This window comes from Marmota flaviventris, chromosome 8 (genome assembly GCF_047511675.1).
Source record: "Marmota flaviventris isolate mMarFla1 chromosome 8, mMarFla1.hap1, whole genome shotgun sequence".
Lineage (NCBI taxonomy): Eukaryota > Metazoa > Chordata > Mammalia > Rodentia > Sciuridae > Marmota > Marmota flaviventris.
This window is the reverse complement of record NC_092505.1, coordinates 58,016,450-58,044,230: the sequence shown is the minus strand read 5'-3', so window position 1 is coordinate 58,044,230 and position 27,781 is coordinate 58,016,450. Positions and strand designations below refer to the sequence as shown.

Here is a 27,781-nt window from a genome sequence, read left to right as displayed (position 1 = left end):
GAATCTTGGAATTATTTTTTATAAATATACTGAATTCTGTTGGACAAATTTTTTTATTATATATACTCTTGTTTATACTAGGTAAAGCTTCTTATAATGTAAGAAGCAGATTAAATTATACCAAATATACTTTTTAGTAAAAATATAAACTTTTTAAACCATAAAGAAAATTCTTACAGAAGAGAATTTTTATATAAACTATATATTTGATTTACAAAACTATGTTGGATATCTGCTTCTTTATATATATAATGTATATGTAAATGGTAGAAACAAAAAGTCTAAACTTTTTTCTAAAGAAAATACAAAAAAGCCTTCATTAGTTTCAGTGATGCTATATTGATTATTTCTATTAGTAAATATTACTTGATCTAGTCATCTTGACCATCTATATGCAATAAATCACTTCTGTCCTCAGCAGTTGTAACCTTCCTGATTGAAGTATATGCAGTTGTCTTTCCATATATTTTTAGGTTTTAAAGACACAAATATCTCCTCAAGCAGTGAAAATTAAGTAAATTTTCTTACTGTTTCTACTTCCTTAAATTAAGTAAATCCCACACTTACTTTGTCTTCTTTTTGTTACAGGGTGCTTTGGTCAGTGCAAGTTCAGATGATACACTTCATTTGTGGAACCTTAGACAAAAAAGACCAGCTATTCTTCATTCTCTTAAATTTAACCGAGAACGGTAAGAATATATCAATTAAAGAACTCAGTGTACAAAAATTATTTATTGAGCAAGTTTCACATTAACTTAACTGGCTTTTTCTTTATTAATATCAATAGGTAGAAACAATGTGTATGCTTGCTCTTTTTATATTTTCTTTTATTAGAATATATATAATTGATATAGATTCAATCACCTAGTAATGGAAACTACCTAAGTATTTTGTTCTCTTAGTTGTAAACCAGCAATGACATGTTCTTTTCTTTGCACCATGGTACTGAAAACACAGACTAACATTTAAAGGGCAAATGAATAATAAATGTATTTCTATACCTTTTGATCATGGTAATTAGATCCTATACTCTAACCCTAACTTGTTGTTTATAGATACAATGAGAAAAAATCATGGAAATTATATATGCATTCTTCATTGTACTTCTAATTTATTTCTTTTATGTGTGTAATATACTGTCTAAGTCATTAACCCTCATTTTTCTGGGTACTATTGAAGTTTTTTTAATATCCAGTATTTTTTATGGGAAGGGGAATATATATTTTAGATATTTGCTAAAACCACATAGTATTTCTTTCTTAAGATGAGACCAAAAATTTGTTATTTTTTTTTATTTAAAAAAAGTTAAATGGTAGAAATTTCAGGATATTGAAAAACTTAAGACAAGTTCAGAATTAGTATGTGGCTTTTTCTTTAATAGTGAAAAAATATTAACTATTTACATTCCCATATTTTATCTCTATGTGCTGATAAGAGTTTTCCCCCTCTTTGATTCAATGCTTTAAGTAGATATGACCCTAAACATTTTTGTGGATTGACAGAGTGGGTTTTCTCCCCCTCACAATTCAAATGTTGAAGGGAATATTCTGGTTCATTTTATGTTACCCACCCGCTTTTTGTACCAGTGATTGAACCCAGGGATACTTAACCACTGAGTGACATCCCAACCCTTTGAGAGAGGGTCTTGCTAAGTTGATTAGCCTTGTTAAGTTTCTGAGGTTAGCCCTGAAATTGCAATCCTCCTGCCTGAGCTTCCTGAGTTGCTGGGATTATAGGCATGTATAGGCCTTGAGAATAAAATATATAATCTTGAAAATAATATTGACCATAAAGAAAAGATATTAAAAGCCCATGACCAGGATTTTCAAGAAATTTGGGATAACATCATGAGACCAAATTTAAGAATCATTGGGATAGATGAAGACTCTGAAATACAAAATATAGTGATACACTTAATACATAATCTTTTCAATGAAATAATATTAGTAAACTTTCCAAATTTTTGGAATGAGATGGAAATTCAAATATAAGAACTCCAAATATGACAGAACCAAAATAGAACTACTCCAAGTCACATTAAAATGAAAATGTCTAATATACAGAATAAGGATGGAATTTTAAAACCTTCAAGAGAAAAGTGGACAGTCACATTTAGAGGTTGATCAACTCAAATTTCAACTGCTTTCTTAACCCAGACTCTAAAAGCCTTGGAATAATACATATGAATCACTGAAGGAAAATGGATGTCAACCAAGAGTAATATACCCAGCAAAATTATCCTTCAGAATTGAAAACCTTCCATGATAAAAAAGAAACTAAAAGAATTCACAACCACAAAATATACACCACATCTCAATGAAATATTGTGTGAAGAAGAAATGAAAATAAAAATGAAAACCAGCATAGGAATGAATTATAATAAAGAATAGTCAATTACTTGAGAAGCAAGTCTGAAGTAGAAAATAGAAATAAGTTAAAATGGCAAGAAATAAAAATTATTTCTCTATAACATTAAATGTAAACCATCTAAACTCTTCAAAAGGCTTGGATCAGCAGATTGGATTAAAAAATCAAAAGCCAACAATGTGTTGTTTGCAAGACTCAAAGACAATGACATCCACAGACTGAAGGTAAAAGGATGGGAAAAGACATACCAACCAAATGATACCTGTGAACAAGCAGCAGTAGCTATTTTCTCATATCAGACGAAGTGGACTTCAAGCAAAAATTAATCAGAAGAGACAAAGAATGATACTTCATACTGGTTAAGGGTATCATTTAACAACAAGGTATAATGACTGTAAATATTTATGGCCCAAACAATGGTGCATCTACTACATAAAACAAATCCTTCTCAATATTAAATAGACCACAATACAATAATATTGGGTGACTTTAGCACACCTCTCTCACTACTTGATAGATGATGCAGAAATAAACTAAATATTCTTCAGAACTAAAAAAAAATATTATTAATAAAATGTATCTAACAGACATCTATAGAATTTCATCCTTGAATAACTGAATTTCACTTTATTTTCAGCAACACATGTAATATATTTTAGATAACAAAGTAAATCTTAGCAAATATGAAAAAAAAGAGAAAGAGAATTCCTTACTCTTAAATACTATCACACCATAATGGGATAAAATTAGAAAACAATAACAAGATAAAACCCAGAAACCATTCTAACACCTAGAGATCAAATAATATACTTTTGAATGATGAATGGGTAGCAGAGAAATCAGGAAATAATTTTAAAAATTAAAATAATTCTTAAAATTAAAGAGAATAGTAATACAACATATCAAAATCGCTGGGACTGTATGAAGGCAGTTCTAGGAGGAAAGTTTATAGTGCTTAGTTCATACATTAAAAAAAGATACCAAATAAATAATCTAACATTATACCTCAGAGGCCTAGAAAGTAGAAGACAGGAAATAATTGAATAATTGATATTAGAACCAAAGTCATTGAAATTGAGAATAAAAAACAATACAAAAGGTCAGTGAAATAGCATTGGTTTTTGGAAAGGATAAATAAGATTAATAACCCTTAACCAAACTAATCCTTAACCAAAAGAAAGAGAAGACTCAAATTAATACAATTATAAATGAAAAGGGAACTATCACCATAGACACTACTGAAATCCAGATGATCATCAGTAACTATTTTGAAAATTGATACTTTAATATGCTAGAAAATCTTGAAGTGATTGACAAATTCCTAGACATATAATCTACCCAAATTGAACCATGAGGATGTTGAAAACTATCAGATCAACATCAGGTAATGAAATTGAAGCAAGTACCAGTAGCCTTCCAACAAAGAAAAGCTCAGGACTGGGCCAATTCTGAGCTGAGTTCTACCAGACCTTTAAAGAAGAACCATTCCTGCTGTAATTATTCAGTGAAATGGAAAACAATGCATTCATCCTATGAAGCCAGTATTACCCTGATACCAAAATCAGAGAAATACAAATTAAGGAAAGAAAACTTCAGAACAATATCCCTGATGAATATAGATGAAAAAATTCTGAATAAAATATTGGACAAGCACATTCAAAAACATACTGGAAGGTAGTAAATTTTGATCCAAGTGAGTTTCATCCCAGGAATGCAAGGTTGATTCATCATAAGGAAATCATTTGCAGTTTATTACATGAGAGTTAAGACAAGAATCACATGATTAATAAATGCAGAAAAAGCATTTGACAAATCCAGCACTCATCATGTTTAAAACACTAGAAAAACTTAGGATAAAATGAACTTTCCTCAACATTGCAAAGGCTATATCTGAAAAACCCAAGGCCAACATCATCCTGAAGAGAGGAAAAACTGAAAACATTTCTTCTAAAATCAGGGACAAGGATGTTCCCTCTCACCCTTCCTATTCACTGTAGTCCTTCAACTCTTAACTACAGCAATCAGGCAAGAGAAGGAAATCAAAGGGAGATAAATAGGAAGAGAAAAACTCAAATTATTTCTATTTGCTGACAACATGACTCTGTATTCAGAAGGCCCAAAATACTCCACCCAAAGATTTCTAGAGTCAATAAAACAAAATTTAGCAAAGTAGCAGGAAACATGATCAACATGCAAAAATCGATGACTTTCTTATACTTCTATAATGGAACTGCTCCTTATTGTGAGGTTATAAAAAAATTCAACTGTCATATTAATGTTATTAATTTAAATTTTAGTTGAGTTTTCTGTCTTATTTTTGTATTTTTTATGGGCATAAAGAAGTATGAAATATTTAGATCTTATTTTCTTACATAAATTATAGAATTTCTAAACGTAAGTCAAATTGAAGATCAGAAAAAAGTTTTCAAAGGTCTGTACATTATTTTAGCTTTATACACACACACACACACACACACACACACATACAAACACACACATATCAGATCATTAGAGACCAAAGCACAATATATATATATTGTGCAAGGTTATATATATATATATTGTGCTTTGGTCTCTAATGGTCCGATTCAAATGGAGCTACAGTAGGTTTCCTCGATTTTCCTTGCTGTAATAAATTTTCCCTTTGAACTCTCTATAAAAATCAACACACTTTACTCTTATTTTTCTTATTTGTCTACTTATTCTATTTCTCATTAGGTAGTATGATTTTTTGAGGGAAAAGAAATATGTGTGTCATAATATAGAACAATGCTTTATATTAAGAGTTATTCAGTGAAAGTTGAATAGATGAATGTATGGAAGATTAAGAATGTCCTTTTATTCTAAAATGAGAAAATACAGACATAGAAACATGAATAATTTTCAAGGTTCACATGTAGCAACTACAAAAAATTCTTCACTCAGCAAGTGGTTAGTAGTAGAAATAAGTTACATATTAAGGTATAACTATTAAATATAATTAATTAAATTATATAAAGGTATCAATTATTAGGATTATCAAATATACAGCATAAGTATAACCATGTCCTCTCCCTTACCTATGTCAGTCATCCTAAGTACATCACACTACTCTTTTCTAATTAGTTCTGGTAGCCTAGAAATCTTTGTTAAATAGTCAAGTTAATCACTACATTTACATTGGACGTTGTCACTAAGGCTCTAGTTTCTCCTTAGACCAGAAAACAATGTAGTTTGTTCATTCAAGGATTATTTCTATTCTTGTTACGATCTTCTTCATGTATTTCATTGTTATTGTACTACAAAGTCTGTTTACACTGGAATTCTACCTCTTGATTCAATTCTCATTTCTGACACTAGAGTTCTTAGACTTTTCTTGTTAATCCCTGAAATATACATGTAATATTGAATCTTCCTTTGTTTTTATTTGAAACTCTGTATTTAGGTCTTCATTTGTGGATTTTCTATACTCTTCCTGTGATTCAAAAGAGGATCTTAAATCCTCTTTGAAATGAATTTCCTCCTCTTCCTACTGAAGATTGAATTGAAAATTGACTCTTCATTGCCTAGAAACATGACCATCATATTATTTCCTATGCATTGTTATTAGATATCCCTTTGTGGACAGTAGTTCTAGATGTTAAGTTTTAATCAAAATTGCCCAGTGTCTTATAGTTTACACATTAATGATATTGTCAGTTAACTCTAATTGCTTATGTGATAGCAGGACTTTTAGCATTTTAGATGTAGGATGTTATCAGTAGGATACTTGAATAGGTGGAGTTTAGTTACAAGAGGGAAGTTGTTTAAAAATTCAGGGAACAAAACAGAGAATATAAATTGGAGATTCCAAATGGTTACAAGATGGAATCGTGTTATAAGTTGATCATTCACATTCTTTTTAAAAAAAATTGATCTGTCTAGTGTCAGAATTTTGTTCAGCTCTTATGCCAATTTACTGGCTCCTCTTCTAAGTAAATTTTAGGACCTTTTAATCAACAAGATGTTTTAGTAAGAAATAACTGTGAACTTATTCTCATTCTCAATTTTTAAGACATAGTACTACAGAGTACAATTAGGCCAAACCTAGAGAGTCTGATTTTATGTTGTGAATTGAAGACTCTGGTAAACTCCTGCGTTTACTATGTAAGAGTCATGGTTTCTCTGGCTATGGAGCAGATCCCAAAGCTGGTCAGAAAGCCCTTTGGGGAAACAAGAGAACAATAAGAGTTATGGAAGAATTCAGTGGATCTCTGACCTTTCAAGTTTTCTTATTACTAGAAAGTGCTACATATTTGGAAACTGTAAATAATTTATAGTTTTATGTTGATATAGCTACCACTTCTCTGTGAACTCTGAAATTTATGTTTTATATGTACATAATTTCTATTTGAAGTTAATCTTATCTAAATAATGAACAATATGGCCTGGTAGAAAGAGGTAATTTTGGTCATAGGCAAGTAAAATTTTAAAAAAAACTGCCTCAGTTTCTTCTTCATAAAACAGAAATATATATCTGTTTTGTAGTGCTATTTTCTCATAGGAGTTGAGAATAGAATGGTGATTACCAGAGGCTAGGACAAAGAAGGCAGGGAGGAATATGAAGAGGCTGACTAATGGATACTTAGTTTCAGTTACATGGAAGCAAGAAACTCTGGGGTGCTAATGTACAGAATGATGATTACAGATAACAATAAATGTAGTTTACATTTCACAAAGCTAGCAGAAAGGATTTTTTAATGTTATTCTCCATAAGAAATGATTAATGTTTGAGGGAATAGGTGTTTCCCCTAATTTAAACATTATTCAGTGTAAACATGTATTGACTATTACACGATACCTTATTAATATATACTTTTATGTTAAAAGTTTTAAAAAGAAATAATGTAAATTCATATATATAGACACTTGTGATTATCGTTTTTAATGATATCCAATGTTATTTATTCCATATCTTCTTACTAATAACTAAATACTAATTTAGCATATAGTAAATCTTATGGTATACATAGCTATCAATACCTAATAATTATAAGGAAAAGATATTGCTGAGCAGATATAAAATTTAGATATTTTAATTATAATTTTCTTTCTTTCAGAATTACTTACTGTCATCTACCTTTCCAGAGTAAGTGGCTCTATGTTGGAACAGAAAGAGGAAATACACATATTGTAAATATTGAATCTTTCATTCTTTCTGGATATGTTATCATGTGGAACAAGGCAATTGAACTGTAAGTTTGAATTTGAATATAATTTTATTTGGCTTAAATACTTTATATAGTTATGTAATTATATTGATGAGAGTTATTTGACACATCTATTGCTATTTTATAATTAATTTTAATGAAAATTTCAGCCAAAATAAAACCCTAAATGATTTAAAAAATAGATTTGGTAGTATTAATATGTTAATTTGAAGCTTTCCATATAACACACACACACACACACACACACACACACGCACGCATATCCAGTTTGATGATAAAATAGGGTCATTCCACAGGTTAAACATGGAAAGCATCTGGTGTTATGATCAACTCTGGTGTAACCACTTTTGGTAGGAGTGAATTGTTTTATGTAAAAATTTTCATGTTCAATGCACATGCTTTTTATAATGCTTTTTAATACTTTTTAATACTGGTAGCAGCATTTTATCAAAATCTCTCATTTTTGTGATACACACAGCTTTTTTTTTTGGTATGTGGTCGATAGTAATAACTGCTCAGGCTTTAAGCACTAATATTTAAGTTTCTGCACATATAAAACATGAAATGTGCCAAATGTGAAACTTTGTGGAATTTTAAGCCATCTATTTTAGTAAATTGAAAAGCAATTATCCTAGGTTATTCAGAAAGCAATTTTTATTTAATAAATGTTTATGTTCTCTATGTATTATTAGGCCCTTAATAAGATATGTTTGACTTGAGGCTAGCTCATTTTCTCTCATATGTATAACAAGTTCCAAATTATTCTCCAAAATTCTGATTAAAACATTGTGGTGTTATGAAGCTTGACTTTGGCCTTTACAATAAATATTTTCTAATTCTAATGTTTAATATGCATGTACATTGCTTGATAGGGAAGTTGTTACTAGTTATACTCTTGTTACAACATTTCTTTTATTCTGATCTAAAGGGTCATTTATCCACGATAGTTGTCCCTCCCACATTACATTAAGTACTGCTCTAGAATACAATCTTTGCATATTGTTCTTTTATTTTTCTTTATGTGTGTGTGTATATATACATATTTTAATTTTGATGCATTCCACAGTGGCTACTGATTGACATTAATGTGATAGTTACACACTACTATTAATTTCCAACTTTCATTTATGTTTTCAATGTAATCAGTTATGAGCTGTTTTATTCTTACTTGTTCTAATGTTCCACTATTGAATATTTTTAAAAACATTCTTCCTGAGACAGTTCAGTCTGCTCATATGCAGTACCTGCCTTGTTCCTCTGGGCTTTTAAATTCATGATATGGGTTTTATGATAATAGATGACAGCCTAGGACAGAATACCAAGGAATTTTAATATTTAATGATGAAAAGTCTAAAGTATATCTATCAAGAAGTTGTTGTAGTGAATGGGAGTAAGATAAGTAAGGATATATCTAGAAGAATTACTGGGCATTAATTAGGTGTTGTTACATGAATTTAAGTTTATTGGTAATTCTATCCAAAATAAATTTTGTGGAATTTTCAGAATCTAGAGTCCACAAATGCTTTTATACTTTTTAGGTTGATTTCTCATGACCAAATAAGTTCTGATAGTAGTGTTTTGTGAGTTTTGACAGTTTAATAGTTAGAGAAAAAGTCATACATAGTATGCCAAAATGTAAATAGTTTAGGTAATACTGTGAAAACGTTTTTTTTCCCTTAAGTTTCGATGTCTTTTAACTTAATACAAATAACAGAAGTTTAATGCTAGATTATTTTCTAAAGTAGCATGTTATACAATCTCAGGGTCTGAAAGGAAGCATCTTACTGTTTCCCAAAGTATATTTCAGTGATTCCCTTAATAGAACCAATGGAACAGGATTTAATATACCAATAATTTTGGAAAATATTGCCAATTTTCAATGCCCATTTGCATAGTACACACTCTAAGAGGTTCCATAGGAAAAAAAATTGCTTTAATTCAGTTTCCCGAACTTTTAAATATGGAATACTCTTTATGTGAAACATCTTGTAACTCTAGTAGTTATTATAGAGTACTTTGGTAAATATGGTGCAATCAAGCCTATGGGTCAGATGGGGGATTTTGATTTATTGGCTATTATTAGATTTTAAAGGATAACTTAAGGACATTGACCTTTATCAGAATCATTTATATCTGTTATAGAACATTTCACTTTATGTATAATTGGTATGTTACATAGAAATGTGGAAAGAACTACCAGAATCTCTCTAAACCTTTTATGAAGCCCTATTTAGTTTTTCTTCCAGCATATATTCTAGAATGCAAGTCATAACTCTGATTTCTAATTATCACAACAATCATAATATGTAGTATTTGTTGAATATTTACTGTTTTGCCAGTTAGACAAGTACTTTTCCACTGAGCCACACTCTTATCCCATATGAATATAATTTTAATCCTCACAATTATCTAGGGTGCTATTTCTCTCCATGTATAGATAAGAAAATTTAGAATGAATCTACTAAAAAAATTTATCAATGTCTAATGAATCTGTATTTATTCCTATGGATCACTCTGAGGAGTCAGTATTAGGGGAGTTAGAATTAATTAATTTGGCCCTTTTCTCTGATTCCAAATATTATCTAAGACTTAAATATTCTTTATTGTTTTGTGAAGAATCTTTCATGGATGCTTAAAATTATGCCAATTTAATCATAATATGATTAACCTCGCACAATTACATTATTAAAAAAGGCTATGGAAAATTGAGCAATAAACAATCTCTGATTGTATCAAATCATATCATCTTTATAACATAATTATATTCAACAATGACATTAGTTAAACTAAATATTATTGAAGAAACATAGTAGATATTAGAGTATAAGAGAATTAAAGTCATATTGACAAGTTTCTTTTGATAGTATGATGTTGAGTCATAATTATGTTATTGATTGCACAGATAACCAGATAAATGAGACATAACTGATAAATTAGTTTCCCCAGTTTGTAAATTTTTTGTAAAATGATTATCACTAGAGTGAGTTTCTTTTTAAATCAAAATATACTTTTCTTTACGGACAAAATCAAAAATTTGATGTCTAAGGAAATCAGGTATGTACTTTGTAGTTGGTTGAAACAGATTTATTCACTCAGCTTTGTGGCTGTATATATAATTTAAAACTTTCAGAAACATATATCAGATAAAAGATAATAAAAGTCCCATTTTTATGTGGATCAGTGTTCTTAAATCTGATTTTTAAAAAAATCACAACTACTTCAAAAGCATTAATAGGATAAAGAATAGAACTTTGTGGGAAAAAACCCCAAAACTCAGTTAATCTCATTTTAACCCCAGAATATTGGCAGTTTATTCCATCATAATCTACTTTCTTTTTTCAGTGTGTAATGGTCAGGTATTTTAGTATTTATTTTTTGATTGCTGTTTTGAATTGATTTAACAGGTCCACCAAGACTCATCCAGGTCCTGTTGTACATTTAAGTGATAGCCCAAGAGATGAAGGCAAAGTGAGTACAATACTATTATTCTTATTTTTATTTTGCTCATTCTTGAAAACAGGTTTCTTATTTTTATTTCATGTCTAATATCTAGCATTCATAACATTCAGTGTAATCTAAAACTTAAAATTTGTTGACTGTATGAATGAGCTTATGAATGAATGAGTGAATGGATTACTTGTGCTAATTATGGTTCCTAATTAAGTCTTGAGTTTCACCTAAAGCTAAGTTTGGTAAATACTCGTGGAATTTTGAGGAAGGTAACATGTAAAACAGCTTTCATTTTCAAATATTCTATGCTTAAACTTATGATTATCAATGTCATTTGTCTCTGTTATTAAAGTTTGGCAGTGATAAATGACCAATGTTAAATAATGTAAATTAGCCAATTTTGATTTCATAAACATGTACTATTATAGAAAATGTTATCAGAGTACAGAAATAATCCTTGTTCATCTTGATTATTTCATAACTTGCCTTTGATCGGAAGGAAACAAAGTTGATAACATGAAAGAATCTAAAGCATCATTACCACTATAAGTAATATGTTCAAGTGCATAATTTTTATTAAATCCTATAGAAAAATGTTAATAAATTATTTAGTGTAGGTTTGATTTTTGTTTATTTTTAAGAATAGAAACTGAATTAGATTTATTACGATAATGAGTTATCCTACAAAAATTAAATCTGAAAAGCAAGTCCATCCAGTATGTCAACATTGGAATTTTTAAATTGATCCATAAATGGAATAGATTCCAGTTAGGTGTGAACAGAGTTTATGTACTATGTAGAATTCACAAGATACTTTTAAAATTCATTAGAGAAAGTTTTTAAGAATAGTCAAGACATTCTTGAAAAAAAAGTACAGTGTGATATTGGTACAATGATATACTAGAAGACCAATGGATCTGAATAGATTCCTGAAATGGTTCAGGTATTTTGGGAAGTTTTGTACATTTTAGAGAAGGTATTTGAATATATAATTAACTTATTAAATAATCAATCTTGACCAATTGACTAGCCATTTTGAAGAAAAATAGTAAACCTCTACCTTATGCCGCTCACAGAAATAAATTTCAGAGTAGAAAATACATAAACATTAAAATTATAGGGCATAAAGTATTTTAAGGAAATTATAGCATGTAGATCATTACTATGGAGTAGGGACACCCTCAGGCAGGACATAAAACCTAAAAATTTTCAGGATGAAAATTTTCAAGATGATCATAATAAGAGATTGACAGCAAATTAGGAGGTAATATTTCCCATATAATAGGCAAATAATTAACATGCAGAATATATAAAGAACTTGTATTAAATTTTCATCATTTGTAGTAAGGAATCAATAGTAATGTCTAATAAGGCAAGAAATAGCAATATAAATATACTTAGAAATATGAACGTCAATATGCTAGAAAAGAGTTAAAAAGATTAAAGATATTTTAATTTATTACCTGTAGAAAGCAGTGTTTGGAAGTAAGGAGGAAATAGCTTCACTAACAATTAGGGAAATACAATGTATCATTTTCCCCCATCAAGTTTGACAAAATATTAAAAGTTAAAAGCATTAGTAATACAAAGTAATGGAAAAGGCACTAAATAATATGTATATATACCATTATGGGAAACATAGCATTATCAACTTTTTAAAACATATATGTTTTTTATTCATTATGACATAGAAAATCTATTTGAGGTCTCTAAACTGTTTATGTGCCTTAAGGGACAAAATATTTAAAGCAGTCTAAAGGACTATTAATAGAAAATTGAATAAATGAATTCTGATACATATATAATGGAAACATCCTTAAGACACCTTTTTAAGAGAAAAGTTGCTGAGCAGTTAGGTATAAAACCACTAAAACAATGCACTTATATTTCTATATTCACATGCCTAAGAATAAAAGCCTGAAAGGATATATACAAATCTAGGGAATAGATTGGAAATTAGAATTAGGGAAAATGGTAAAAGGTATTTCTATTTTCCTTGTATTATTCAATTTTCATGAAAGAATATAATGTATGATAATTGTGTAATTACAAATTAAAAGGAATGTAAAATAAATGAACATTGACATCAAAAAGCAATTTATTTGAATCATGGCACTTCTACTTACTAACATATAACCTTGAATAACTCATTTTATTTCTTATAGACCAGTTTTTCCATCTTTTATCATGTAAAAATTTCTGATTTTTTAAAAAAATTGTCTTTTAGTTGTAGATGGATGCAATGCCTTCATTTAATTTATTTATTTTTATGTGGTGTTAAGGATTGAACCTAGTGCCTCGTACAAGCAAGGCAAGTGCTCCACCACTGAGCTACAACCCAGCCCATGTTTCTGATTTTAATGTATTCAATTTTAGCTGTCTTTCATTTGATTAATACCTTTTTTTCAGTATCTAGTAAATCTTTCCAATCCTGAGAAAAATACAACCCTACTTTTTTTTTTTTTATCAGTTTTAAGCCTTTACATTTCATAAATAGTTTTAAAATTTATATATAATTTATTTTATGTTGGTTTGATATAGGGATATACTTTTGTCATTTACTGGATCTATTTTCCACTGACTTGTAAGACTCTTCATTCACACATCAAATTTCCATCTTGAGGGTGGATCATCTGGGTTTTCTCTTTTATTGCATGATTTATCTATTGTATCAGTGATACACTTTATTTGTTGTAATCACTTACAAAATGTCTTGATAATTGGTAAGCTGCTCCCTTTTCTTCTTCCAAGTTATCTTCGTTATTCTCACCCTTTATATTGTATATGGATTTTAGGATCAGTTTATCAAGCTCCATATAATATCCAGTAGAGATTTTATTTGAAATTTGAACATGGAGAGAAAATTTATGTTTAGCATGTTTGTTCTATCCATGAACATATATTTACTTTTGTTTTGTATATTTATTTTTGTTTTTCTTCTGTTTTTCTATAACTTTATAACTTTTGTTCATAAGTCTTAGGTATCTTTTGCTAGTTTAATTCTATGTACCTTATAGAGTGATTGCTCTAATTTTTCTTAAAACCAGTTTAATACTAATTGATTCTTACTAGTGTATAAAATACTATTTTTTATTCAAGTATATTTTGAATGTTTTGTTTTAATAGTTGTCTTTAGATTTTCTGCCATAGTCTATGCATAAAAGCATAACAAATGTGATCAAGTTGTTTCTTCTTTTCTTTCCTTTTTCTTTCTTTTCATCCCTGCCCCAGCTAGGACTGTAGCAGTGTTGAATATAAATGGCTTTGGTGGGAACTTTCTTTTGTTTTTAACTTCACAGGAAATGCTTCCAATATTTCAGCATTAAGATATTTGTTGCTGTTCTTTGATTGATTTTACGACATTCATGTTTTCACCTATTTCCAATATTCTTTTAATTTATGAATGGTATTGAATTTGTACATGTATTGATTTGACTATTCCTTAATTGTTTAATTTGGTAAAATATGTTATTATATTGTCTAATTAAAATTTTTTTTTTTTTTGCATTTCTGGATAAATTCAACTTGGGAGGGCAAAGGTTCCCTCAGAGTCTTGATGGTAAAGTTACAAAAAGAACAAAGTTCCACAGAAGTGTTTCACAGAAGTGAAATAATATCATAGAATCAGCAGATGGACCATCTTTCTCCCCAGATATCATTTATAAAGAAACTGTGTATTAGTCTATCACACAGAAAAGGGAGCTCTTGAACTGAAATACCAGTATTGAATATAGTAATGAGTATGTCTCTTCAAATTCTCTACTTTTCTCATCCCCCAAACCCTTGGCTGCTTGCTTTACCTCAGGATTTTGCAGGGTTAATTAACTTCATACAGTACTGCTTCCTGAAATGGACTAGCTATACCCAGAGTCTCCAGCTCCTCTCATTGGTTCTGGAAGATGTGCCACAACATAAGTCCTGGGATCTGGCTTCCTTAATAGTTGCTAAAAGGGATGACATGACTCTGAAGTGAGGGGAATGTGAACTTCCTGTGGAGAATCATTGACTGGTATTAGACAAGAGGCAAAAATAAATTCCTCCTCTTTTCCTCCCTTTCACTTGGCTATTCTGAATCATATTTTTTAATATAAACTTTCAGAGACATCCTGTAAGTCCATACTGATGAAATACCTGCTAAGTGACTACCTCTATCTTTTCTGCTTCTTCTCATGAAATAGAGTGATAATGGATTATCTTACTGTTGCTTCTTTGCTTTAGTTTGCTTTTCTTTTAATATTGCAATACTAGGACTGTGCTTTTCCATGAAATATTAACACTTAAGTCTGTCTTAGGCTTTTTTCTATAGAACCATGGCTAAGATACTAATTACCATATGTCAGGGATTAGAAACTATAGTCCATGAGTCAAAAATCTTGCCTGCTGTTTTTGTTGTTGTTGTTGTTTTATTTGAACACAATTGTGTTCCTTCATTAATGTATTGTCTTTGCGGTTTTTCCATAAGAGAAAAGTTGAACATGTATGACAGAGACTACGTGGCTTGCAAGGCCAAAATATTTACGATATGACTCTTTACATTAAAAGTTTATTGAGTCCTGTTTTAAATTGTAGACTCTCAGGATGTAATTTTGGAGTTGAATTGTATTCTTTCTAAAATAAAATAATCTGTTGATTGTGCCAAGCAGAGTGGTATTGGATCCTTCCACATAGTCACATCACAATTGTTTGAACCTTTTCTTATGATATTAGCTGTGATGAGAGGCTGCTCCAAAGATAAGATGATGGGAGATAAGCACTTGTGGCACTTAATTTATATGGGGGCAATGATAATTGTAATAATGATATAAAATAGCTTTCTGTGATGGTACTTGTAGTAATTTTCTATTACTGATATAAACTATCAAAAATTTAGTATTTTTAAAACAACAAAATTTATTATATTACAGTTCTCTGGGCCAGAAGTCTAACACAGAAGTCTTATTGAACTAAAATCAGGGTAATGGCAAGGTTGCATTCTTTTAGGTAACTCTAGAAAAGAATATGATTTCTTTCCTTTTCAGAGGCTGTGTATATTCCTTGGCTTGTAGCTTCCTTTCTCCATCTTCAAAGTCAACAGTGGAACATCTCCTGACTCTTCAGCTATCATTGTATATCTTTATGACTACATCTGGAGAAAGTTATTCACTCTTTTTCTTTTTATTATCTCACAAAATAATTTATTGGGGTCATTTGCTGAATCTTAAGATACACATTTGAGGGTAAAAATGCCTTCTTTTTAAAAAACTGTATCTGAAGGTTTTGAGGATTAGGTTTTGTTGATATTTTGAGTAGTTTTTTATTCTGCCTACGTCTTATCAGAAGTTAATTACTGATTTACCTCATCTTTTAAAGAACTCCTTCCTCTTATAGTTCTAGGGAAAACAATGTTAAAAATAGATCCAGGATCTGTTTATAAGGAGACTAAATGCATAGCTTTGAGAAGTCTCATTTTTTTAAGTTAGAGCCTTGATAAGGAAAGAGTATCACCCTAACATTTGGTATATTGGTTTTATAGGGCTGTCATAGCAAATTACCACAAAGTGGGTGAATTAAAACAATAGAAATTTACTTTTGGAGTCCAGAAGTCTGAAATCAAGGTGTTTGTTGGCCACACTGTTTCTGAAGGTTCTAAGGGCAAATCTTTCCTTGCCTCTTCCAATTTATTTATATATATATATATATATATATATATATATATATATATATATATATATATATATTTTTTTTTTTTTGGCATGTGGTAATATAACTCTAACCTTTGCCTTTATCCTCACATGACTGTCTTCTCTGTGTCCTTTCTTCTTCTTCTTCTGACCAACAGAGATGCCAGTTTTACCATTTCTGGGGGAGAAGAGTTTCTCTTTTCTGTGAGACTGTGTAATCACTTGAGTTAGTTGCTTTGCATGATGATGATTATTTATATTTGTAAGACCACCTTCAGTGTCATTACCCTCAGGCCAATAACCAGAATCACCTCTCAGGACAGCCTAACACAGAGACATAAGTCCTCCTCTATGAACAAATAGACCACACATGAAAGAAGTATAATTCCACCAAAAGAATTTAGGATCTGTCTAATACTATCAGTCACCAAGGGAATTTGTTTGGGAGTGGTTTTTGAGGGTTTGAACTTGTGGAGGCATAGAGGAGAGTTCATTTACAATGGGGCACTCACCCATGATTTAGAATTTAATACTTTGGCAATGATATTTTATCTGGTCTTAGTAATTTTCTGGGTTGGCTTTTTGAAGCCTGGACTCAACAAAGCCATATAGTAAATAGAGATATCAGAAACTTTTAGCATAGTATTAAAGAAAGGACCAGAAGACTTGGGGAGATGGTAATTTTAAAATGAATATATTCTGTTTTCCCTGGTTATTCACTTCATGACTGTGTTCCCTCTGAGGCCTAAGGACACTGCCCCTATGTAACTTAATGAGGAATATTCTGTAAATGTATATATCTTTGAGAGACTTGGTAGTAACTATCCTTTTTAGGCCTTTGTTGACAGTAGGAGACAATGGCAGAGAGCCAGTGTCCATAAATCTACGAGGATTAAATATTATGGATAGATAGAGGCCAGGTGGCAATATTTAACCATCTGGCAGTGTGGATATAAATTACCATAACAGGTGGCAAAGTTGGAGTGGAAAACGTGAACTCTGTGATAATAACAAATACATGATGATGTTTCTAGGAGCAGAATTAGGTGACCAGCTTACTTGAAGTTTGTTTGATTTGCATAATTAGAAAAAAAATCAAGAGAAGTTTAGCTTTTGATATTCACCACCAAAATGTAAAATTATTGTGTCTCATCATGTTTTCAGATACAAGTGAGTTCAGAGATCCAGAATCAATTGATTAAAAAAAAGAGTAGTCAGTTCTCTCTAAAGAAGGATCCTGAAATTCCCTCATAAGCACATATAGTAATTATAGGAATATCTATAGTCATTTGCAGGAGCAGCTATTTATTGTTTCAGGATAATAGGTATAGAGTCAGAGCAGACAGTCCTACTGGGAGATCCAAAAAGCATTGTTGTCCTCCAGTTAGGGACTAATTGTGTGTGGAACTAAGTAATCAGGTGATAAATGGAGTTTGGGCTCAAGACAAAGCTCACAGTAGATCCACTGGGTGTATAAATACACCCAACCATTTTTTCCAAATGTATAATTTGGACAGATGTGTTTAGTAACTAAGTTAATCCTTGTATTGGTTTCCTGACATTGTTATTAGGGCTATAATAGGAAGGGAAAATTGAAATTCCTGCCTGCCTCTGCCAAGATTATTTTAAGAAACAAGGTTGCACCTCTGAGGGAGATAAAAAAAAATTAGACTTGAACGATAAAATGATAATGGTCATTCAGGAATGATAAATCCTTCCTGAATTTTTTGGGTTTTGCCAAAAAACAACATGGATCTAGGTTGGTAATAGTAAACCACTGTGAAATTAGTCAAGTGATAGCTTCAATGACATTTGCCTTGTTTTTGATACTTTTATGGGTGAAGATCAGCACCTCCTGTGGTACTTAATATACACTGATTTAGTAAAATCTTTTTTTTATCTATCGATAATCATCATCAGAAAATATTAACATCAGCTTGATTTTATAAGAAGGGATAGTCATATAAGTTTACAATCTTTCCACAGATTACGCTATTTTTCTTAATCTCCATTAAGATACAATCCCGAGGAATCTTGGTTATCTGGATATTTTTTTGAAAGCACTCAAATTCCCTTTGATGATTATATAATACAAAATGGGTGAGCAAAAGTTGCAAGTGCCTATATACCTCGTAAGAGTTATCTGTCACAGGGTGAAAAATAAATCATAGAGTCAGGAGACTGTCCTGCTTGTGATTTTTTTAGATTTATGGTCTGAGGCTTACAAGGACATCTCATTTAAGTAAAAGCATAAGTTATTATACTTCCTCTTACTTACTTGTCCTCTTATTGTACTTCCTTACACAGCTCAAAGCATATGTTTAAAAGGCTAGGTAAAATGGATAATTCCTTAGGGAAATTATCAACACTAAAACCAAAGGAAACAGAAAATTTAAGAAAATGAGAAAGGTATTAAATTATTACTCCTACCCCAAAATGTCACATTTGTGGGCCTTTTGGGATTTGGATAATAGAATATAATGCTCTTGAAATTAACGCTGTGAATGCATTTTTAGGTCATCCAAATGCATGCCAATTTTAAGTAGGGCCTAGAGAAAAAGGGGCCTCTTTACTAACTTACAGCTGTTTTGCAAGCTATCTTGCCTCCACCCTACTTGGAATCCATAATTTCATAGATCTGATAGAGCTTAATGTATCTGGTAGATAAGACTATTCTATTGGAAGGCCCACTAGGTGGGTCATAGTAGCTACTCTCTATTGTAGAAACTGAACCATGGGACATTAAATGACTATGTAATCTGAGCTGTCCTTTATGAATTAGATGTTGCCATATTCACTAAGTTTTAACATTGGGTGGGAAAAATAGTATATTAAGGAGTCATTTGTTGAGCTGTCCAAAAGACATGAGTAAATTAGATGTAAAAGAAGCCGATCTGTTGTAGCAATGTATTTCTCTGAACCTACATAGATGATCTCATGGGATGAGATGGGAGGGAAACATTTAAAACCTACTAACAGAAAAATAAAGACTTTACGCCTTCTTCCCATACAGGTCCAATGATTAATTGGCACTAGCTAAACACAGACGACTACTCAATTAGATCTCCACTTAGGGGTGACCCTGAATTATCTTGGTAAAGAAAATTGTCACAGTGGATAGAGCCACAGAAATACACTTAACTGTATATTTTGTATAGAGAGAGACACAATAATTAAAAATTTAAAAAAATTCCCTGTACCTTGGAAATTTTAAAACTCTTCATTAACCAAATATAAACAAATATAAAATACAAATCAAAATTTAAGAGTAATAACCTTTAACAGTAGTAAATGCTTACATATCAGGATCCATGGTAAATAATTAAACTAGTTGCTATAAATAACCTATAGCTTTTAATATTTATATTACTGAAAACTGTAAATTAAAATGCAAAAATTTATTATTACACAAAAAACTGGAAAAAGGAATAAGAAAATAAAGCAAAAGCAAATAAAAGAGACAAAGGTAAAAGTAAAAGCAGATCCTAAATTAGTTCTCCCAATTTTAATCAACATACTACTTTATTAAGTGGGGCATAAAATATGTAACCAATAAAAATAGTGAAAAATGAAGATACACTAAATAACGCAAACATGGAGGATTTATACTATAACAATGGAAAATTTTAAACACTTAAATTACTTTACACAGCTCAAAGAATATATGTTTAAAAGGCTAGGTAAAATGAATAATTCCTTAGGAAAATTATCAACATTAAAACCAAAGGAAATAGAAAATTTAAGAAAATGAGAAAGGTATTAAATTATTATTCCTACCCCAAAACACCAGACCTAGATGACTTTGCAAGGGAAATTTGCTAAAATTTCAAATACTGGATAATCTCAGGGCTATATAAACTGTTCAAAAACAGTCATTGCTAAACTATAGCCAGTGGGATAAGTCTGACCTGCCTCTTGTTGTTCTAATTAAAGTTTTATTGGAGATTATAGTTGGAAAGCTTAAAATATTTACTGTCTGTTCAATTACAGAAAATATTTACTAAACCTTATTTCCAGTATAGATTCAAAAACAAAAATTTGCAAGTTATTTCTATGAGGCATTTATAAAATTGACAACTCAATTATAAAGATGCACAAAAAGACAATTATGGAAAATAATAGCGTCATCAAGATGGCAGAATAGAGAGCTGTAGCTGTAGCTCAGTGGTAAAGCACTTGCCTAGCACATGTGAAGCCCTAGATTCAATCCTCAGCACCTCATAAAGATAAATAAATAAAATAAAGGTATTGTGTCCATCTACAACTTAAATATATATATAAATGATGGCAGAGTAGAAAGGCTGGGCATTCTTGCTCTTCGCAAACATTGATTCAACCATAGTTTATGTATAGATTCTCTTTGTTAAAAATAAGCTAATTAAAAGGTTTCTGCACCCTCAGAGAACATAAAATCTTTCATCAAAGCCAGTAAGGAAATTCAGTATAACCTTTCACCAGAGATCCTGCTATATGTAGTACTCCATGACAAAGAAGAGATTCATAGTCCTCAGCTTTACCCACGGGATGGAAGGGCTTTGATCGTATATCAACACCCCAGCTTTTCCAAATGGATGTCCAGAGGACTGGGTTTAGTCTTGAAGTACTGAGGGGTCTGACATAATCTATAAGTCCAGGAGAGAATGCAGACAGCAATTCAGGTTGATAAAAACCATTGATTCTCTCTCTGCTTATCACAGAGACAGCAGGTTAAAAAAAAAAAAAATCCCAGATCCCTTTCTTGCCTCTTATGATGGAAAGAGTTGATCTCTGTGTTCAATTTCCCAGTTCTCTGGGAATACCTAAAAACTAGTATCTGTCTTACTGACTTAAATCTCTGAGTCTGACACAATCTGGCTACATGGGGAGAACCAAGGTGGTGGTTTAGACTGATAGATGTCATAGCTACACCGACTGGCTCAGCATAGAACAGACAGAAACCACCACTGCCTGCTTCTTTATAGGAAGGGATAGACTTATAGAGGCCCTCAGAGTTTTCAGCCAGGCTGTTGGTGAGGGAATTCTCCTATGGGAGGCAATTAGGGGAGCTTGGGAGATGAGCTTGTTTTGTTTAGTGCCAGACACCAACACAGAGATTAAAGAAAAGTAAGGAATGTGACAAATTTCCCCAAAAATAACAATATAATTCTCCTGAGACCAGCTCCAATGAAACAGATTTATTTTATTTACCTGACAGCTAATGACTCTCATAAAGATACTCATTGAATCAATAAAATTTTATGCATGAACAAAATGAAAGTTTCAATGAAGATAAAATTTTTAAGAGTGCTAAACAAATCATGAACCTGAAGAAAATAACTAAACTGAAAAAATTCCTGAGAGATGACAATAGCAGACTAGATGAAGTAGAAGAAAGGATCACACAAGTCAAAGATGGGTCACAGGAAATAATTTAGAGGAACAAAAAAGGAAAAAATAATGAAAAACAGTAAGCTTAAGAGATTTGGGATAACATCAAATGGACCAATATGGATATCACAGAAAGTTCAGAAGGAGATGAAATGAAGAATCAAAGTTTATTCCTTTGATTTGCATTTATTTTCAACAGGTTGGGGGAACTTGAAATTAATAAAAGAAATAATTAGTAGAAATCTCCTAAATTTGGGAAGAAACTAGATATCCAAATCCAAAGGCCAAAGGACACCAAATGAAATAAACCTGAAGAAATCTGTTCGGAGAGACATTATAACCAAATTGTCAAAAATTAAAGAGAATTTTGAAAGCAACAAGGAAAAAGCCGTGTTCTTCTGTATAAGAGGGAATCCTCATAAGATTATCTAGTTTTTCCAGCAGAAAAATTGCTAGCCAGATGGGAGTGGGAAGATATATTCAATGTGTGAAAAGAGAGAAAACAAACAAACAAAAAAACAACCCAACCAAGAATATCATACTTTGCAAAACTGAAAAAATGAAAGAAAAATATTTTCCCAAACAAAAGCTGAAAGGTTTATAAGAAATGCTAAGGTATTTTTCCAGTTGAAACAAAGGGTGCTGAATGGCAACAAGATAGCAGAAAAAAACAATGAAACCCATTGATAGAGTAAATATAGAGACAAATAAAAATTACTGTAACTGTAGTGATGGTAGTTAAATCACTTAAGAATAATATAATTTAAAAAATTATCAAAATAGGTATAATTTTAAAACTTACCAAAAGATTGACAATATGAATAGATGGAAATTGCGAAAAAATACTATAAAATGTGTTTTGGGGTAGGGGAAATTAAAGTGTATTATTTTTGTATACCATTGAACCTAAGTTATTATCAGGATAAAAGAATGTTATATTTTATGTAACCTCTAAGCTAGCTATCTGCACAAAGAATGCCTGTAGAAGTTACACGCAAGTAAAAGGAATAAAAGCATATCCATAAAAAATCAAGGAACTTCAAAACAAACAGAAAACAACAAGATGATAACAATAAGTCCTTCCCCATCAATAATTAATTTAAATGGAAATGGATTGAACTCCCCATTGAAAAGTGGCTGCATGAATTTAGAAAAATTAAGACCCCACTGTCTGAAAGAAACTCACCTCAAATTTAAAGGCACAAAAGCAAAAGTGACAGGATGAAAAATGATATATCATGCAAATAGTAATCCTTGCAAATGTTAACCAAAAGATTAGAGGGATGGTTGACTTCAGACAACATAGACTTTTAAGTAAAAAGTTATCACAAAAAACAAAGAAGGATATTATATATGATAACTGAGCCTATCTTCCAGGAAAATAATAATCATAAATATGCGTGCATCAAACACCAAAGTGCCTAATATACAAAGCAAACATTGACAGAAATGAAGGGAAGAAAGAAATGGCAATATAGTCACAGGAACCTTCAATAAACCCACTTTTAATAATGGGCAGGTTATCCAGATAGAAGATCAGAAGGAAAGAAAGGAGTTGAATAATACTATAGATCAAAGGGACTTAATAGATATATACAGAACTTTCATACAACAGCAGCAGCATACATATTCTTCTGAAGTACAAAGATGGAGAACATGTTAGGCCACAGGTCTTAACAGATTTTGAAGTATCCTTTGAGACCACAATGAAATAAAACTAGAAATCAGTGAGAAGGAAACTTTAAAATTGATAAATATATGGAAACATGCTCTCAAACAATTAGTGGCTCAATGGGAAATCAAAAGGAAATTAGAAAATTCCTGTGACAAGACAAAACATACTACACCAAAAATTATGGGATGTAGCAAAAATAGCACTAAGAAGGAAGTTCTAGCAATAAATGCCTGCATTAAAAAATAAGGACGATCTCGAAACAACCTAACTTTACTTCAAGGAGCTAGAATAAGATAATCAAACTAAGTACACATGTAGAGAAAGAGGTAAGTAAAGATTAGAATGGAAATAAATGAAATAAACAATAGAAAAACCAACAAAACTGAGTTGATTTTCTGAAGAGATCAATAAAATAGCAAAACCTTTAGCTAGTCTAAGAAAAAAAAAAAGGAACACTCATAAAATCAGAAATGAAAGAAAGGATTTATAACTGATGCCACAGAAATAAAAAGAATCATGAGAGACTACTATGAACAACTACATACCAACAAATTATAATCCAGAAGAAATCGACAAATTCCTAGAAAATTCCTACCAGAACAGGACATTAATAAATAAATGGTTTGAACTTATCTGTAACTAATATGGAAATTGAATCAGTAACCCAAAACTTCCTAACAAAGAAAAGCCCAGAGCAGATAGCTTCACTATGAATTGTACTAAGCATTTAAAGAAGATTTAACACGAGTATTTCTCAAACTCTTCCCAAAGCTGGAAAAAAGGGAACACTAACTTTCTTATTTAGGAGGCCAGCATTACTCTGACACAAAAGCTGGAAAAAATACAAGAAAATAAAATTGCCAGTGAGTACCTGGGATGAATATAGATGCAAAAATCCTCAGCAACATACTAGCAAATCGAAGCCAACAGCATATTAAAAGGATTATGCACCATGATTAAGTGGGATTGACAGTGTCAAGAATTCACAGTAGAGAGTTGTTCAACAAACAGATTGGGAAAACTGAAGAATATGTAAAAGATTATAATTGGGCCTTTACCTTATAACATACTCAAGAATCATTTCAAAAGAATTGAGGACTTAAACATGACCTGAAGCTGTAAAACACCTAAGAGTAAAGTTTCATGACACTGATATTGATAATGACTTTATAAATATGACACCAGAAATACAGAAAATAAAATAAGAAATGAACAGTAAGACTACATCAAATTTAAAACCTTCTGTACTGCAAAGAAAACGGACAGAGTGAAAAGGCAACAGATAGAATTGGAAAAGTTTTCAAAACCATATATCTGATAGAGGGTTATTCTCCAAAGTATATTTTGTAAAACCTCCTACAACTCAATAATTTTAAAAAAGCTGATATCCTGATTTAAAAGTGGAGCTACAACTTGAATAGATATTTAACTAAAACAAGCACACAAATGATCCATAGGTATATGAAAAAAGTCTGAATACCAACAATCTTTAGAGAAACACACATCAAAGGCACAAATGAGAGATTACTTCACATCTGTCACAATGGTTAGTAGTAAGAAAAAAATAAAAGATGTCTATTGGATATGGAAAAACTAAATTCTTTGTATTCACTTGTGAATTGTTCCATTACTATGGAGCACATTTTTGAGGTTCCTTACACACACACACACACACACACACACACACACAAAGAACTATATATGATTCAGCAATTGTACTTCTAGAGATATACTCTAAAAAAATTGAAATCAGGATCTCAAAGAGATATGTATTTCTATATTCATTGTAACACTATTCATAGTAGCCAAGATGTAGAAACAGCCAGAATGGCCATTGACAAATAAGTAAAGAAAAGAAAATATGGTATGTGCATGCAATGGAATATTCTTCACCCTTCAAAAAGAAGGGAAATTCTGCAATATGTGACAAAATGGATGAATCTTGAGGATATTATGCTACGTGAAATAAGCCAGTCACAGAAGGACAAATACTGCACAGTTCAATTTGTATAAGGTATCTAACACAGTCAAATTCAGAGAATATAAAACTGTAATGATTGACAGGGCCTGGGGGAGGCAGTAATGGAAATTTAATCAATGAACTTAAAAGTTTAATCAAACAAGATGAATAAGCTCTAGAAATCTGCTGTACAACATTATACGTATATTCAAGGAAAAGGTATTGTATACTTATAAATTTGATAAGAGATCTTGTGTACTTACTACAATAAAATAAAATATCAATGGAAAATTCTTAAATAAAATATTAGAACACAGAATCCAATAGTACATTAAAAATAGCTCATTATGATAAATGGTGTTTTGTTCCAGGAATGCAAGGATATACTATTAGAAAATGTGTTAATAGTAGATCTAAGGAAAAATATTATCATTCTATGTGATGCTGAAAAAATCTTTGAATAAAATTTAACACCCGTGATATTTCCATTCTTGATAATGGTGGATTACCTTGTTTCCAATTATCATCCCACTGGAAGAACTAGGAAATACAGACAACATATTTTTGAAAGTCTTCTTGAATGCTCCAGAGAATGACCAAACATTTGGCATCACCTTTCCCTTTTTAAATAACAGTGGCTGAGAGTGGCTGAGAGACTAAGTGGGCAAACCTATAGGATAGTCATTAACTGGGAAGATAAGCAGAGTGTCCTGCAAGATGGTCCTGGAAGATGATGGGATAAAAGGAAAGCCAGCTAGAAATCCTTGTAAACATTATCTCAGACTGTTTGGGGGATTAAATTGATCTTTTTAGCCTAATTGCCTAATAAAAACAAATAACATGGTGGACACAAGAATCAGAATAGACCAAAAACTAATAGAACAAACAAAGTAGAAACAGAACAATAGGGGATTTGAATTACAGTTTTAACACAATTTTAACTGTGATTGAAATGTAAACTCTAAATCATGGAGAATTTTGCCAGAGAAGTGGAAAATAAAAAACAAAATACCTAAACAAATGAAAAGATAACTGAACAAGTATATGAATAATACATTATTTAGGAGAGGGGAGAGAAAATTTAGCAGTAATAATATTTCAAGAACTAATGGATGATACTTTTCCACAACTGATGAGATATTGGAAATCAAGATGAATTACAGACTCAAAGGAGGCATAATATAAAGTCCACCTAGGCATATCAAAGAGAAAAATCTGCAAAGCATTCAGAGCATGGGGAGTGGGGGGGGGCGGGGAAGCAATGGGTCTCACAGCAGATATCTAAATGTAAAAATGGGAAATGAGGACAATAGAGTGATATTGTCAAGGGGCTAGGGAAAACAACAACTGCCTATACAGAATTCTCTACAAAATTATTTTTAAAAACATCAAATTCATTGTCTTCAACAAATGAAATTTGTGACAATTCATGAGTAGCAAATATGCACTAAGGAGAAAACTAAAAGACTTCAGAAAGAAAATGAAATTTATCCATTATATAAGAACAGAGATGAAGGAAGGAGTAAAAAACAAAAAGAATTGGTTAAACTGAGGCAATATTTCATATAAATAATGATAATGACTTCAGGGAATATAATATATTGAGGATTAAAATACAAGGGAAAATAGGTAAAAAGTGAGGCTGAAGTTTATTGAATTTAACTTCTAAGGCCATAGTGATGGTTAATTCATTATGTGTTGAATTGAATAGTTAAGTAATACCCAGATAACTGATAAAACATTATTTCTTTCTTTTCCTTTTTTGGTACCAGGGATTGAACTGAGGGACACTTGACCACTGAGCCACATCCCTAGCTCTATTTTGTATTTTATTTAGAGACAGGGTCTCACTGAATTGCTTAGCACCTTGCCTTTGCTGAGGCTGGCTTTGAGCCAGCAATCCTCCTGTCTCACCCTCCAGATCCGCTGGGATTACAGGCATGTGCCACCACACCCAGCAAAGCATTATTTCTGAGTGCATCTAGATGGTTTCAAGAAAAGATGAGCATTTGAATGAGCTTGGCCCTCTTCAATATGTGAATTTACTCTCTTCTGGAGCTGATATATTCTGCTCTGGAACATCAGAGCTCAAAGTTCACAAGCCTTCAGACTC

At 31.2% G+C, this 27,781-nt stretch overlaps 1 protein-coding gene across 2 annotated transcripts in view; it reads left to right on the top strand.

Moving 5' to 3' along the window:
- Positions 1–27,781, top strand: part of Stxbp5l (syntaxin binding protein 5L) — a 334,167-nt gene that overhangs the window by 76,545 nt on the left and 229,841 nt on the right. For both annotated transcript variants that reach the window (XM_027936010.2, XM_027936009.2), the window contains exons 4-6: positions 589–689; positions 7,446–7,580; positions 10,961–11,024. In XM_027936010.2, coding sequence (XP_027791811.1) covers positions 589–689; positions 7,446–7,580; positions 10,961–11,024 — 300 coding nt within the window. The remainder of the gene's footprint in view (positions 1–588; positions 690–7,445; positions 7,581–10,960; positions 11,025–27,781) is intronic.